The sequence below is a fragment of the Gymnoscopelus microlampas genome (assembly GCF_963454915.1).
Source record: "Gymnoscopelus microlampas genome assembly, chromosome: 13".
Classification (NCBI taxonomy): Eukaryota; Metazoa; Chordata; class Actinopteri; order Myctophiformes; family Myctophidae; genus Gymnoscopelus; species Gymnoscopelus microlampas.
This window is the reverse complement of record NC_139950.1, coordinates 36,051,640-36,068,387: the sequence shown is the minus strand read 5'-3', so window position 1 is coordinate 36,068,387 and position 16,748 is coordinate 36,051,640. Positions and strand designations below refer to the sequence as shown.

General features: G+C 42.3%; 1 protein-coding gene across 2 annotated transcripts in view; it reads right to left on the bottom strand.

Annotated features, from left to right (window-relative positions):
* pdxkb (pyridoxal (pyridoxine, vitamin B6) kinase b) overlaps window positions 1-16,100 on the bottom strand; it is a 26,972-nt gene extending 10,872 nt beyond the window's left edge. For both annotated transcript variants that reach the window (XR_014602155.1, XM_084077146.1), the window contains exons 1-4: window positions 15,572-16,100; window positions 6,881-6,935; window positions 1,665-1,769; window positions 718-801 (exon numbers count right to left, since the gene is read on the bottom strand). Coding sequence is in view for 1 of the 2 variants with exons in the window: in XM_084077146.1 (XP_083933272.1) it covers window positions 718-801; window positions 1,665-1,769; window positions 6,881-6,935; window positions 15,572-15,652 (325 nt within the window). In the remaining variant the exon portion in view is untranslated. The remainder of the gene's footprint in view (window positions 1-717; window positions 802-1,664; window positions 1,770-6,880; window positions 6,936-15,571) is intronic.
* Window positions 16,101-16,748: the final 648 nt, after the last annotated feature.

Here is a 16,748-nt window from a genome sequence, read left to right as displayed (position 1 = left end):
GAGTGACTGTAGTACATACTGTTGTAGGCTATAATGAACAGACACCCCCGCTTCAACTACCGTAATCATGTCTTACTGGTACGTCCAGTCCAAGATGTTTAGCCCAGTCCAAAATATTTACTGTCAGAAAAGAAAGTACACAGAATGTAGCTCAAAATGGTTTACAATATTGATAAGATACAAAATGATATTGATCAGCCTGCTAATTAAGGGATGGGACCCAGCTACAGGTGATGGTTCGGTCTTGATGGTTCGGTCTTGACAGGTGATGGACCGTCGCTGATACTGTGTGAAATGTTCTAAAGGTGAAGATTAGGCACCGTTTTCTGGAGGTTAATATTGGCCAACGGTGAAATATTTTGGCTACAGTTAGGTTGCGTCAACAGTCTGCACAGTCACAGAAGTGACATTTACAGAAGTGCAATGGTTTACTCTTGCTGCACTGCATTCTAAATAAGGCTAGTTGATCGCAATTATTTGAGCAATCAATCAAGTAAAACGTCAAGTAAAACGTCATATTCATGACAACCCTATTCTAAATGACAGTACCATAAAACTACTCCAGGATAGAGACTCCTAACATCAATGACAAGCCACAGTTCTATCACAACCAATGCTCAGTGTCACTTGCAGTCTGAGTTGCACTGGTCTTCATACTTTTTTCTCAATGAAGTAAATCAAAAGCCTCACGTAGATGAAGAGTTAAATACTACTCACCATAAACCAGGTTGGGGTTAGCTCTCTTCAACTCCTGAACAATGTCCACCACCATCTCCAAGAAGGACGTGTCTCTGGTGTACCCTAAATGTGACATTATAATATTATAATATCTGTTTAATGTTCATTGGGATCAGGATATCATAATCTACTAGCCGTTTATCCATTCAAAATACTCTCTTTCTATTCACAGTTGTAACTGGGAAAGTCAAGTGGAGTGACACACAATATATATCTTTTTAGCGGTGCCAACCGCTCTACGTTTGACTCTGTCTGCGTGTCCGTCCGTTTGTTTGAGCACGGGCCGTTTGTTTGAGCACGGGATGAGCACGGCAAAGAAGCAAACAGCTATAACTTCAGTTTGCAGCATGCCACCAAGTCCACATTTGGTATGTGGACTTAGACCACCAATAGGGACGAGCATGAATTGATGACGTTATCAAAGAGGGGTCCAGGGACCCCCAGCGCCCGTATGAGCACGGGATGAGCACGGGATTTTAAACAGCTATAACTCCAGTTTGCAGCATGCCACCAAGTCCACATTTGGTATGTGGACTTAGACCACCAATAGGGATCAGCAGGGCCCGCCCCCTCTGTCTTCCCATTGGCTGGCCTTCAAACAGCCATAACTCAAGTTTGCAGCATGCTATGGAGTACAAATGTTGTACATGGACTAAAGCCAGCAATAGGGACTAACTGTCATTACTTAAGCCCCGCCCCCTCTGTCTGCCCATTGGCTGGGCTTTAAACAGCCATCATTCCAGTTTGCAGCATGCTACCAAGTACAAATTTGGTAAGTGGACTCAGACCACCAATAGGGACGAACTGAAATGAGTTAAGGCCCGCCCCAAAGGCACCGCTTCCTTGACACAGAGTGTGATTTTTTTTCACACGTGCGCGCGTGTGCGTGTGTGTGTGTGTGTGTGTGTGTGTGAGAACTATGTTACCTGTTAGAACATAATCATAGTGGTGTACGTTGTTCAGCTTGATTCCCTCATAAAGAACATGGAGCTCGTCTGCTGTCAACACCTGCCCCTTCCAATGAGAGTAGCCTGGAGAGGAGAGGAGAGGAGAGGAGAGGAGAGGAGAGGAGAGGAGAGGAGAGGAGGAAATGTTATTCCAAGACTGATACAAGCAGCCCCAAATTGGTTTTCCTCAGGAGGGTGGCTGGCATCTCCCTTTAGGGATAAAGGTTGGTGAGAAGCCCAGTCATCCGTGAGGGACTCAGAGTAGAGCCAGCTGCTCTTTTGCATAGAAAAGGAGACAGTTGGTGGTTTGGGGATCTATTAAGATGTCTAAGACTTTCAAGAGAGAGGAGAATTAAAAACTGAGGATTTAACTGTGTTTATATGAATGCATGCACCAAGATTTCCATATTAGTAAGATTTCCCAAAGCTGATTTTGCCATATTATTAACATATGGATGGATCAAGAGATAAGAGTAATCAAAGACTATTCAGAAATTCTTAACTGAAATAGCGACGGCGTCAAGGTTTATACTACTAATGTCTTTGAACAAGTTCCTGTGTCTTGCTGTACCAACAAACAGCAAAGGTGTCATCATAGCAGCTGCTGTCAAACATCACGGCAGAAGCTGCTTAATTGTGCTGTCTTACAACGGTGTTGCTCAATTCAATTCAATTCAATTTTATTAAAGTGTCAAATCACAACAAGTTGTCTCAAGACACTTTACATGTAGAGAAGAGACCCAACATCCCACCCTGAGCAAGCAATTTTGCGACAGTGGCAACGAAAAACTCCCTCTTAATTCAACAGGAAGAAACGTCAGGCAGACCCTAGGCTCTAGGGCGGGGGCCTTCTGCCTCGACCGTGTTGGGGGAAAGAAGAGAGAGAGAAAGGGAGAGACAGAGGAGAGACAGAAAGAGATACAGTGCAAGCAGTAACAATATCAATAATAGCAAATATAATAGTGTAAGATACTAGCATATGATAGTATAATATAGTACAGCAATAGTGTGTATGCAGTATATAATGGAATAATATAAAAATGTTTAAGATAATATAATATGCGGTATAGTGTAGTGTAGTAGAAGTCCACGGTCGTGTCCAGGTTGCTCATCAAAAACAGCACGTCTACAAGCTCACAATGTGTCGTGGGGTGTGAGACGTTGTGAGCTTGTAGATCTGGTATGTTCAGCGAGCGACAACGTTGTACGACAAAATCTAAACCAGGCTTAATGCACAGCTGAGACTGTTGAGGTGTACGGATATACTGAAACAACAAACACTCAGCGGAGACCAAAAAGGCATTGGTTTAATCATCAACACTGGCAGGATGGCAAATTCAAGCAGAGCACTGTGAATGGCTGGCATTACATCTACGGTACCCACCGACACTGCCACAGCGCCCTTTAGCCAGGCACTTATCCCCCCAGTTGATAAAGGTGATCTGCTGTGATCCATGAAGTTAATTATATTACTCCAATCTGATGAGCCAAAGGTTATTTGTAAATTGGGTGCTTTTCTGAAAGGTTTTCTTCCTCTGTTCAAATAATGCACTTACAGTACTGCATAGTTATGGGTACCACACAGGTTTTCAGCCATGCCTTTTGCTATGTCTGCACTAATATTGTTATTGTATAATGTCTATTTATGATTCTGTGCTCCATATGATCATGGTCTTGAGTTAAATGATGATGATGATGATGCTTCCAGAATAACCCTACTCTGTAGTATTTTTAGTCAGGAATGCAAATGTTTATATGTTCGTTTGTCAGTTTTTTTCCAGAGCTTTCTCATCAAAATCGTGACAAGCCTGGTCTTTGCTTTGCTCGCACTAAAGCACTAGGTTGTAGCCGGAGTCAGCAAAATGGCACATTTACATATTCCTGACTGGATGTTAGCAGAGAGCCTCTCACTTGCTGGACACACTGACAGTTTATAAGCTGCTGGCTCTGAACTCATGCACATAATCAAATGGAACACAAGTACATACATGTACACATGTATGCGCCTAAACATGCAGATCACCCAGCATGGGTGTGTGTTGGGTTGGAGAGGTTTATGTGGCTTGTTATTCCACAACATTTCTGCATGTACGCTTTATTATGTCTGGCACACATGTGCTGTACACATGTTGTTGTTGTGAGCACTGAGCATGCATGTGTGTTACCAGTGACTGAAAACGTGTGTGTGTGTGTGTGTGTGTGTGTGTGTGTGTGTGTGTGTGTGTGTGTGTGTGTGTGTGTGTGTGTGTGTGTGTGTTGATATGTGACATGGTTGCTGCAGGCTGACGATGTCGCAGCTCCAGGTGAGTCAGAACCAGGTCACATGGTGTGGTGCTGGTTGCTAAGCAACAAGCCAGCAGAAAGCCGGAGGGCCCAAAAAAAGAGAGAAGAGCAGTTGTGTGTGTGTATGTGTGTGTGTGTGTGTGTGTGTGTGTGTGTGTGTGTGTGTGTGTGTGTGTGTGTGTGTGTGTGTGTGTGTGTGTGTGTGTGTGTGTGTGTGTGTGTGTGTGTGTGTGTGTGTGTGTGTGTGTGTGTGAAGGAGGCAGTCCTATAGATAAGAGCTGGTTCTGTCGTCATCATTTACTGCTGTCGCAATTCCCACACAGTCTGCTACATTTCACTGCTCTGACCTCCCTCTGTCTTGTACATTCTCTCAAAGCTGAGTTATGCTTCAGTGACAAAGTGCTGTGTGTCACGTCCATGTAGCTAGCCCGAAATAACCTATAAGTGAAATGTATAACCGAAACAAGTGTTGATACGTCGTTTTACGATGTGTCTCTCTCCGGCCACACACACGCAAACGCACACGCACACGCACACGCACACCCACACCCACACGCAATCAGTGTGGATTATCAAATTATATGCCACCTTCCACCGACGGGTGAACCAATAACATTTTACATCGTCACTGGTGCATGTGCGTATAATCAACGCACGTGGCATTCATGTTAGAGAGCATGTTATTGGATTTGTCAGCTCATCGCCTCGTCACAGATGTTGTGGAGGAATAAATCCAGAAACACTCTGTGGGGCTTAAAAACAAATTAGAACGATCAAGAAACACCCACCTTCTCTACCTGAACTTGGCAATACATTATAATCACCTACTACACAGCACTTACTTAGCTTGTAGATCTGCTTTTTTATCTAGATTTCTTTTAAAGACAGACATCTCAGAACAAAACCAGACAAGTCAGCTAAATTTATATGGCGCAAAATATTTTCAGATGGGGGTCCGTTGCCCAATATTATTAATTTGGGGGTCCTTGACATGAAAACGTTTTAGAACCACTGCCCTACACCAGTGGTTCTCAAACTTTTTCATGTCAAGGACCCCCAAATTGACACTTATTAGCCCACGGACCCCCATTTGAAAAGATATGCCAGGGACCCCCATAAGAGAAGTTTTTACAGCTCTAGCAGTGATTCTCAACCATTTTAATTTCAAGGACCACCAGTTTGACATGGCATCTCTATCTCTGGGACCCCAATTTATATTGTAAAATCAATGTTAATTTAACTCTGAGAGTGTACAAATGGAACCAAATGGACCCGTTAGGGTCCATTTGGTTCCATTTGTACACTCTCAGAGTTACAGACCCATAAGGGTCCATTTGGTTCTTATCCATCATTTAGCTGGGGACCCCCTGGAACCCCTCAAGTACCCCTGGGGTCCCCGGACCCCACTTTGAGAACCAATGCCTTAAAGTAGCTCAGAAGTCAAAGCATAATTTTGGTGTGACGGACCCTTCTGCAGAGAAACAGCCAACAAAGCAGTTAGGAAATTACAGGATAACAAATTGCAGTCTCTAATGGCGTGATGCACCCCACTGACAACCTGCTGAATAAAAAATACTACCGGTAGTCTAATGGTGAGGGTGAACTTACTGACCTGAAAACCAGTTTAAAAACGGCACTGTACAAACAACCACAGGTTAAATATAGACCTTGACCCCGCTGGCACAAAAACAAGCTCAACAGATGTAACGAACAGAACAGACCAATGTCACTTTATTCTAGATTTAAAAACAAACTAACAGCTGATTTGGGCAGGTTCTACAGAGCATCCATTACACACACACACGCACACACGCACACACACACGCGTTTGTGCTTCAGCCCAAGAGTCTCTTCTCTTCTATGAGAGACTGGTGAACATTTAAATGTTTTGTATTTGAAACTCAATTATTTCATTTGAACACTTTAACTTACATTTCTCCTTCAGTATATTCTTGACACAAGACAAACATTTTGGGCACCTTTTTGCATAGTCAATATGCAATTGTCACTGAATTCCCCAGGTTGCATTTGTGGGGTCTGTTTCTTTGTCTTTCAGACAAACCAGACAAGTCAGCAAAATGTGCATGGCTTGGTCAATTGGCCTGTGGCCACGCCATCTAGAACACGTTTGTCTGTATGTCTGTCCCCTCAAAAGTAGACCAATCATAGCTCATACTGCTATGTGCATGACGTCACAAAATAGTAGCACCTCTGGCCATGAAAGCCTGAAGTACAGGTATAAGGACTAACGTGCTTCACAAGGACATTGTTTTGTTGCTGTTAAAGTACATGATTTATATGAATTGTTCATATAACCGATATCAGACAAAATAAGAAGTGCAACTTTCTGAGTACCCCTATGGGTGGTAGTAGTGTGAGAAACAATGATTTAGATGATGTTCATTTCACACTCTGCACTGAACATGAAATTGAGAAATAAACTGCAAAATCCTTTACCGAGGGTGAAGACAGTTTCCATACATTAACATCCAGCAGCTCCTACAAATGTATAAGATGCACCAAAACATGACTGAAAATCAGACTACTTGTACTCGTCTTCATGACTTCAACAACATACTCTATGAGAAGTGACTCTGACATGCATTAACCCATTTAAATCTGGAAAGCATCTGTGTCATTCTAGATTTTAGCGTTGGCTATTCAAAAATAGCAGATTTACAAGCTCACAGATTTCCAAGCTCAGGTCTTAATGGGTAAAACCTTTTCATAACACCAGATGCACTGACTGGATCGCACACGCGCGCGCACGCGCACACACACACACGCGCACGCACACGCACACGCACACGCACACGCACACACACACACACACACACACACACACACACACACACACACACGCAGTTTGAAGTGTACATTCCCTTAGTTTCATACTGTACTGTAGGTCTCACCTGTATGGTTGGAGAACTGGACAGAGTTGATAGAGTCCACCTCAAACCCCAACACCTGGAGACACAGACAAGAGGCAAAAAGAGACAATAAGAGTTACATATCTAACTATATAAATGGCGAGCAACTTCCGTGCCCTCGGTGTCCACACCCCACAGCTCTGTTATCGACTAAACACAACACCGTCACACCACATGTCGCCAACACTGTCGCCACGGCGGGCGGCCTGAATTTACGTTTCGCGTAGGGCACCTGGCATGCCTCACTACACCGTTCCCACCTCGCAACATAATTAATTCTACTCACCAAATGTCGGACACAACGGAAGTGGAAGCAGCTTCCTACCGCTTACCGTGCGTACCACCGAGGCCAACACAACACGACGGCCCGCCATTGAAAATCCCCAAAACAACAACAGCACGTTGCTCTGCTCTGCTCCACACACCAGGCTAGGTTCATGACACCAAAGGATTAGCCAGTGATGTCATCATTACTGGTCAACACACCAGGCTAGGTTCATGACAGCAAAGGATTCGACAGTGATGTCATCATTATGCAACCCGGAAGTACACATCGCCGGCATTGGGATGCCAGGTTGGGATGCCACGCCAGAAACAAGCAAGAACCTGCATGATTTTTTTTTTTTTTTTTTTTTTTTTTTTTTTTTTTTACCGTTTGGAGATTTTCATCCGACGACTTTGGCGCGGACCACCAGGGGGTCCGCGGACCCCCTCAAACATAAAAATTTTTCTTTCTTCCCAATTTTTTTCTCAATTTTTTTACTTTTACATTACAACTTCTTTTTTTTTTTTTTTTTTTTCCAAAATGTTCATCCCATATATACACGCGCCCCGTGCGCGGCTAGGGGTTTTGATAGGAGAGAGAGGGAGAGGGAGAGAGAGAGAAAGAGAGATTAGGCAAACAACAGCTCACACAACATGCTAAGAACGAGTACCAGCCAAATGTCCTCACTTTAGAGTTAATCCCAAATATTGTAGTGCAGTTACATGCATGTATAGGGAGGTATGAATCTGATTCTGCATTACTCTGCGGAATTGATTAATTCTTTGTTGTGTACATTTTATTCATTTATGAGTCAGAGCCATAACTGACAATACGATTCACGTTCAGTTTCTGTTAAAATAATTAAATTGATTGATAATGTAGCTGTAATATCTCGTTCACAACAGAGCAAACACAGCTTTTGATTCTGTTTTATTCATCTTTTACCCGTTTAAGTTTTCTTAACTTGTATTATACCCTGTTATTTTAGCTTGTTAATATTACGTACTATTAGCAAAGTCTGCAGAGCATGTCACACCAACATTTCACTACTTTTATGAGTGAGTGACATAAAACCTCTTTGAATCTGTTTTCATGACCCTCTCAAACTTCAATTACTTGACAATATTATGACTGGAAGCATGAAGTGTCGAATTTCATTACATAGTACCACACACTAACATGAAGACTCAATTGCCCCCTAACATTTCCAGGGAAAGTTTAAAAGATAATTCTGCTGATGTTCTTATAGAATGTTTCCTAGGGGGACGTATATCCAATATCCAATTATTTTATTTAGGCCTAATTATCCACATAACGATCATAACCCAGCTGACAGTGTTGCTGTACAATGGAGCTATAATTCTAACAAAACATAGTGATGCATGCGTTGTTAGCTCTGTTATTCTGTCATGTGACAATGTTTTGGAACTGAAGTGTAGTGCACGTCAACACTTTTTTCAGGTTTTTGAGCAAAATGCTGCATTTTAGACCATTCAAGCATAAGTAAGGAGCCATTGGGAACTAACGGTTCCCGAGCCATGTGGCCCATAGGGCAGGAGCCTGTCTCCTGTTCCTGTAGCTTGAGGCAGCTTGGTGTACAAGTACATACCCCAGCCATGATGAACAAGTACACCCCCTGGACATGATGCTAGTATATCGCAGGGTAATCGCTCAAGACAGATTCAGGGTTCTCAGATTGTTCGCAGGGACTTTGAAGCGTTGAAGCACAAATAGGTTTTAGTGTGTGGTTATACTGTAAAAGTCATGGTTATGGATCACCACTGAACCGGGATCATTTTGACGCCACTGTCTGGCAGGGTTAACAGGGAGCTTAAATGGGGCACTTCTGGTCTGCAGAGAGGACAGTGTTGAGCTGCTGAACTCTGAGCTGTGGAAACAACATTAACCTCTTTTAACTGTATTCCAGATTCAATGTCCATCACTTTATTCCACACTTGAGGGAGATTTCAGGTGGTGGCTCACTTACTTACTAATCAGGTAAGTATCACCATTTGCCTCTTGTTAAGACTGTTGATTATTAATTTAGAGTTTATCTATTACAAGGGCCTGTAATGGCGATTATCCAGAACAAAACAGGCAAGAATATAGTAGCCTGGTTCCAGACAAATCTGCCATTGCAAAAAAAAATTGCCCTTGGCAGATTAGGCCTGGCCCTCTCAATATAGATTTCATTTCTCTCCCTCCAAATTTGTGAGGGACCAATCAGAGCCCAGTATGCAAATTGTGGCGGGTTTATCACCAGAGGCATTTTTTTTATTTGCCCCTCGGAAATGCAGGTTCCACACAGAGATTCCAGACTAATATCTATGCAGTGATATTAGTCTGGCCATGCCAGGCTAAGAATATAGGTCTCTGGACACACTTATTACCCATTTTATTTTGTAGCCTTAGGTTCAAGCAATGGCCCACGAGGGACACTGAACACACAATTGAGAATATGATTTTAAATCCTTAAAGGACACACATCCATGGCTTGGTTATCCCACACGAGCCGCTGTAGTCTGCTAAACAGATGTTATGCTGTTATGTGTTTTGCCAAGTCCCGGAAAAGATGCGCTGTGATTTGCCAGTACAGTCACTTTGATTGGCAGTTGTGCGGAACGCTCACCCCAAAACATGATTTACGAGACTGTGACGGCTGGATGCGTGTGTAATGACAACTAATAACAGAGTCATTAAAAAAAAACACTTTTGACCACAACAAATAGAGTAGCGATATGTTTATGGGCTCCGCTCTATGTTATGAGGGCTGCTGGGGACTGATGGGCAAACTGGATGAAAGGGGCAATTCTGCAAATTAGAGCCCATGGCCGGTCATTTTGGATATAAGTAGGAGAATCAGCCTTTATGTTACTTAGTCCAGACTTGTCTTAGTCCGGACTTGTCTTTTAATGTACTAGAGGTCCGGGCGGCCTACGGCCGCCCGAAACCCCTAGCCGCGCACGGGGCGCGTGTATATATGGGATGAACATTTTTGAAAAAAAAAAAAAAAAAAAAGAAGTTGTAATGTAAAAGTAAAAAAATTGAGAAAAAAATTGGGAAGAAAGAAAATTTTTTATGTTTGAGGGGGTCCGCGGACCCCCTGGTGGTCCGCGCCAAAGTCGTCGGATGAAAATCTCCAAACGGTAAAAAAAAAAAAAAATCATGCAGGTTCTTGCTTGTTTCTGGCGTGGCATCCCAACCTGGCATCCCAATGCCGGCGATGTGTACTTCCGGGTTGCATAATGATGACATCACTGTCGAATCCTTTGCTGTCATGAACCTAGCCTGGTGTGTTGACCAGTAATGATGACATCACTGGCTAATCCTTTGGTGTCATGAACCTAGCCTGGTGTGTGGAGCAGAGCAGAGCAACGTGCTGTTGTTGTTTTGGGGATTTTCAATGGCGGGCCGTCGTGTTGTGTTGGCCTCGGTGGTACGCACGGTAAGCGGTAGGAAGCTGCTTCCACTTCCGTTGTGTCCGACATTTGGTGAGTAGAATTAATTATGTTGCGAGGTGGGAACGGTGTAGTGAGGCATGCCAGGTGCCCTACGCGAAACGTAAATTCAGGCCGCCCGCCGTGGCGACAGTGTTGGCGACATGTGGTGTGACGGTGTTGTGTTTAGTCGATAACAGAGCTGTGGGGTGTGGACACCGAGGGCACGGAAGTTGCTCGCCATTTATATAGTTAGATTAGTATTTTGAATTCTTAGAGCTTCGCCAAGAATGATCATATCTTGTCAATATGTCAATATAATAAACCCTGTTTTGCTTTTATGATCAAGACTTTAAGGTCTGCTGGTGTAGATTTAATGTTAGTCTCAAGTGATTGCATATTGAAATATGCACCCTATGCTGCGGTTCAGCATGCACACAAAGCAAAGTGTAAATTGACCTCTGAACATGTAAAAATGGAGCCTGGTCCATGGCTTCTTTTTGTTTTTCATTTGGCAATGGCTTTCACAGTATGTGAAATGATTGATTGTTTCTATAAATGCAGCTTTTTGTTTTCACCCAGGTTTAGTCATTGGCAGACTATGTACAGTGTAGACAAATACGGTAACCACAAAGCCTTTTTGTTAGCATTATTGGCCAAGTGGCCAGTCAAGACAGAAATGTGGTATAGCCTCGGTCCTAAGGCCTTGTCAACAAATATGAAAGGAGCAAGTGACACACCTATTGCCTGTTCTCAGGATCTCATGAGACGAGATGTGTGTACATTATTGTTGGCTAGCCTACACGTCCATGGTTTTAATGCTGTCATTGTGACTGTGAGGAGGAGGAAATAGTACTGTACAACATAGTTTTAAAACCGCACTATGTAACTTTTTTTAATGAATAAAATGTGATTTTGTCCAATCTGTATGGTAGAGTATGTTAATCTCTCTATCTAATTAAAGAAACTGTCCTGCCCGGTTCTCCTCAATGGCTGGAGCAATTGATCTGAATTTGCACACGGCCATTAACCATTAGCATATGCACCAAATAACGTCGCCCTAATGTTCTAATCCAGGTGCGACAGGTCCGGCCGTGTGTGTGTGTGTGTGTGTGTGTGTGTGTGTGTGTGTGTGTGTGTGTGTTCGCTGTGGGTTTGCGACCCGTCGTGTGTGAGTGTTGGAACTGTTTGAGGGTGTGTGTGTGTGTGTGTGTGTGTGTGTGTGTGTGTTCGCTGTGGCTCCACGATGCGGCGACGGGACGCGCAAGCATGTGTATTGGAACTGTTGCAGGTACCAAGTACAAAGTCACTTTCCATCCCTGATATACTGTCTGTGCACAGCGCATAACCCACACTGCACATACTTTGGGGTGGTTGTATTTTGTCTCCCTGCTCTTCTATTGAGACATTTAGATTGCGTTAAAGGTCTCACCTGGACACAGGTTCTGAAAACAAATTTGACCTTATGATCAAGATTCAATTTATCCCCTGAGCAAGCAGGCCGGCTCTACTCGCTCAATGGTAAAAATATCAGCACTTGCACAGGAAACCGGGTTCAAATCCCGGGTAGAAGAGGAAAGTTACATGACGCAGCTTTAAGTATTAGCTACATTTCAAGTGTCACTCCTACAGGGGCTACTCCTATCCACTTTGTTGACATTTTGTTGGAATGTACAGTATGCTTTGTTTTACACCATCAAGTGTAGGCTTATCACATAAAGTCATACAGTGTAACTTTTTAAAGTTATTTTTGATATACTGTAATCTTTCACCAGTATATTTTTCCACAATAACCATTCCCGGCTTTGTTTTGGACAATTCTCTAAACACACAGGTTTTAGTCTGCCCCTGACACTTGCAGCACAATGACACAGGCACCAGAAATGTAATGTAATGTATTTATTTATTATTTAGTCATTTTAAAGATAGTATAGACCGTTTCTGACAACGTTGTTGTTGCTTTCCAAAACATCCTCAGCGAAAGGCCTGCAGCATTTGTTTTGGAGTGGTACTAGTACATGCTTTTCTTTCAGAGTGAATACTGGGAATTGCGGTGTTTTAAACAGATCAACAGACGCTGTAATGACAATGTGACCAGAGGTGTCGCAAAATGTTCTACTAAAATAAAAGTTACACACAATGACTTTAATGTCTAAAATTGAAAGAGCGGATAGAATCAACTAAAAGTTTTAAAATAGGTCAGTGCCTGTTAAGAAACTAACATTAGGTGGGTGGCTCTGTCAGCCAGTTAGTGCACAGATCCTTGAGTCGCATGGACCCAGGTTTGAATCTGACTCCCATCTCGTCTGACATGTCTCTCCTCCTCTCTCTACCGTTAGTTTCCTGTCTCTCTACACTCTCCTATGTGAAGAATAAAGCAATTCCTGATTTGATGACAAAGCACAAATATCAATTGCTTTCTGTTGCCTTTAGGATATAGAATGTAGCCTATAGATTGACATTCTGAATTGAGTTAACTTTTACAGCATCTTACACAGTAACCCGTCTACTACACTGAAAGCCTACTGTACACCTCCACCACATTCCATATCCTTGATAAGACTTATGACCATATTTCACAAGGTCATATTGTAAATGTAGGATTATGTTACAATAATGTATATTATTGATGAACCCATTTTGGAGAGATGTTTTATTTTATACATTTACTATATTGGCATTGTTTTGATTGTTAGGAAAGACAGCAAATTATTTGTTGTCGTTTACCTGTGATCACATTAATACATTATTTAAATGGATTATTATTCAACAAGTAATGGTAACAATCATTTCAATGACATGTTGAGGGTGTTTGGGACATTTTAGACAAGCATCTCTAATATTTGACAGCATTCTATAGTGAAACCTGTAATCTACTGTGTGTATATATATATATATATATATATATATATATACATTCCTATATATATATATAGGAATGTCTTAGCCAGACATTCCTATCAACTCAGTTTCTATTAATTATATCCATTCTATCTATCCTACTTCTATGGAAGCTACTGTCTCCATATTCAGTGATGTCATTCAGAGGAATCCTATGGCAGCCAATCAGAGCCCTGGCTCCTCACTCGTCCTTGTGCAGCAGTGTTGAGTGTACTGAATGGACAGAAGACCTCATCCCTGACAGCAGAGTGAGAGGAGTGCCACCACACACTCACCAACACCAACATCATTATCATCACTATCATCAGCATTACTCTAAATGACACAAACATCCCCTATAACTCTTGCGCATTCCTAGGTACAGTATAAGCTGAATAAAGGTGTTCGGTCTTCAGGACAATTAATAGGAAAAAATATCCAAAAATGCTTGCTGGGTAATGGTCACCTGCCAAAGTAGACAAACAGGCTGACCAGCCAAAGTCAAATGTACCTGCATTTGGTTGGTGGTTTGTGTAGTTAATTTCTACCCTTTGTTGAACATCATGAATTTCTGGTACTGTAAGCTGTAGACACACATTCTACACAGCTCAACAACAACCATAAGAGAGAAAGAGAGGGGGGGGGGTATTATTTCTAGCAATGTAAACAGCCTAAATGTCAAAACGAGGGCTTGTTCTTTAAGTCTATCAGTGTGTCACCCCCAGCACACTTTCCTGACTGTGGTAAGCGTCATTAAAGTTGTGCCAGTTAATATCTGTGGTAAGCCTCAGCGAGCTGATGTGGACCTGTGGTTAAGGTTAAGTTAGTTGCCGAGTCCTAGAAATTCCCTTTTCAGCTGTAGTGGATAACATTAACCTCTGTAGTAAGCCATAGTAACACTGTAGAGTACAGAGCTCAGAACAGAACAAGCCTTAAAATACAACCTGGAGACTTACGGTCTAAAAATAGACTTGAGTATCCCCTACAACTGACTGTCAATGTGGCGGGACAAATAATAAGGCCATAACAAACACTGTTAAACTGTCAGAAAATATGAAGGAGGAGACATAGCAATCTCTCTATCATAATCATCATAGTCATCATTTTCAATCTCAATATTTTGGCACCTGACATGGCACCTTCATCAGTCATCATCAACATCTTCACCATCATCTAATGACATTGTCAGACTCATGGCAAACTATTGCCGTGGACTGTCAACTCCATGGAAAACATAATTGACATAGACCTATTAATTAGACAATCACATTCATCCCCATGCCAGCTCCAAGTCCATGTGTCCTTTAAAAGCCTGTATCTACAGTACCCTTCACTGTCAGTACTGGTAACAACATGTGTCCAATGCCATAACGTAGATGAGTGTATAGCAATATGCATATGTCTTTTAGTCTATTAGATAATCTAATATAGATAATCTAATAGACATATGGAGCATGCACATGGGTAATAATTCATGATCAGTATTGTCATCATGTTTATGACAGGCAACAATATGGCCTAGCAGTACTAGTTTCCAACACAGACAATATGTATGTACTGTCAATAACCCCTGGTTTTAATTAACCTGTTAATATCTGGCATAACTTGGATACTCATGGTCATCATTCATCACCGTTTGATTGGTGACACGTGCAGGTCTGGGCAAAAATGTTATGGGCTGATTGCCTTTTTGAGAATCTAGGTAGTTCACCAATGGAGTACTGTACTTAATGCACAGTAAAAAAAAAAAAGACAGTGTTGAAATTGACCCCTGACCCATAACATGTGTACACTCTCAAGAGTATATTATAGCCATATCATGTGCCATACCATATTATGTACACTAAATGCCATCCTGTGCCAGAGTGCATATTATAGCCATATTATGTGCATGATATGGCTATAATATACACACAATGCCATCCTGTGCCAAAGTGTATATTATAGCCATATTATACCATGTTAAGTGCCATATGCCATGACGGCATGGCATATTATGTGCCATGATAGCATGGCACATAATATGGCTTTAATATACACTCTGGCACAGGATGGCATTGCCAAGTTGGTACTTATAAGTTCAGTTCTTACCTGTAACGGGAACGAGGCGCTCTTGTTGCCCACATATCCTCTGACTACATGGCTCTGTATGGACAGAACACGACATTCCATGGCGACTGATCTCTCTCAGCCAGCCGAGGATGAGGAGCGACGCAGATGATGACGATCCGTTATTTCAATAATATCAACCACCACCAACTACTACGATGCTGATGATGACAGCCACAGATAAACCATGAGATCAATAACAACAACAACGCTGATACTACCAGCTAGATGTGGCTAGCTGACCACCAGCTGTTGTCGCTCCCCGCTGCTGACTGACTGTCACTGGCTAGGAGGATGGTCGTGTGCGTGCGTGTGTGCGCGCGTGCGTGTTGGTGCTGCAAACACAGGCGATCAGAACGTTTTGAGGGGGGAAAAATGTTGCCAAAAAAAAGGTAAATCCGGGAAAAATTGTGTTACGGTTGAATAAACGGTTGCCCCGTTGGCAGCTAGTTAGTGAAGGACTAGCATATTTATAGGACTGACTCCAAGGACAGATCAGGGCAGCAGACGCAAGCACGGCAGACGAGACACGATTCGAACACACACACCATAGAGTTGACACACTCACACACACATCGGCTATTCTACACAGGCACTCTGTCCGACTACCTAAACCTCGTCGTGACGTCACCACGGCACGTCACGCGCCGCAGCTGGAATTGTGAATGACATGACACCAGTGTTGCCATATGTGTCTGCTTATTATAAGCGACTTTGGGCTTGTTTTTCTGTCAAGTTGCTTGTTAATATTGATAGTTGCGTTTTTTTGGCCTTTAATTATTGTTTATTAAGCAATAAGGACCCCCAAATTAATACATATAACGTATTTGTCCGTAGTGCAGAACCCCATTTGAAAATGTATTGTGAATTGTGCCAGAGACAGAGGAGTGTTTTTAAAATGTTTTTTTTTTAATCCAAGTATTTCACTTTTTTTTACCATACCATATTTTTACTTTTCTTTGAAAATAGCAGATCTACAAGCACACATTGGCATGCTTGTAGATCTGCTATTTTCATGTCGCTTCTTTTGGGCTTGTTTTCCTAGACCGCAAAATCTGGCAACACTGCATGACACCCCTCTTCTACCCACTGAGATTACATTTAAATAATTGTATGTAATTCAATTCAAACAATGTCATCCTCTAAACGTAGTTAATAT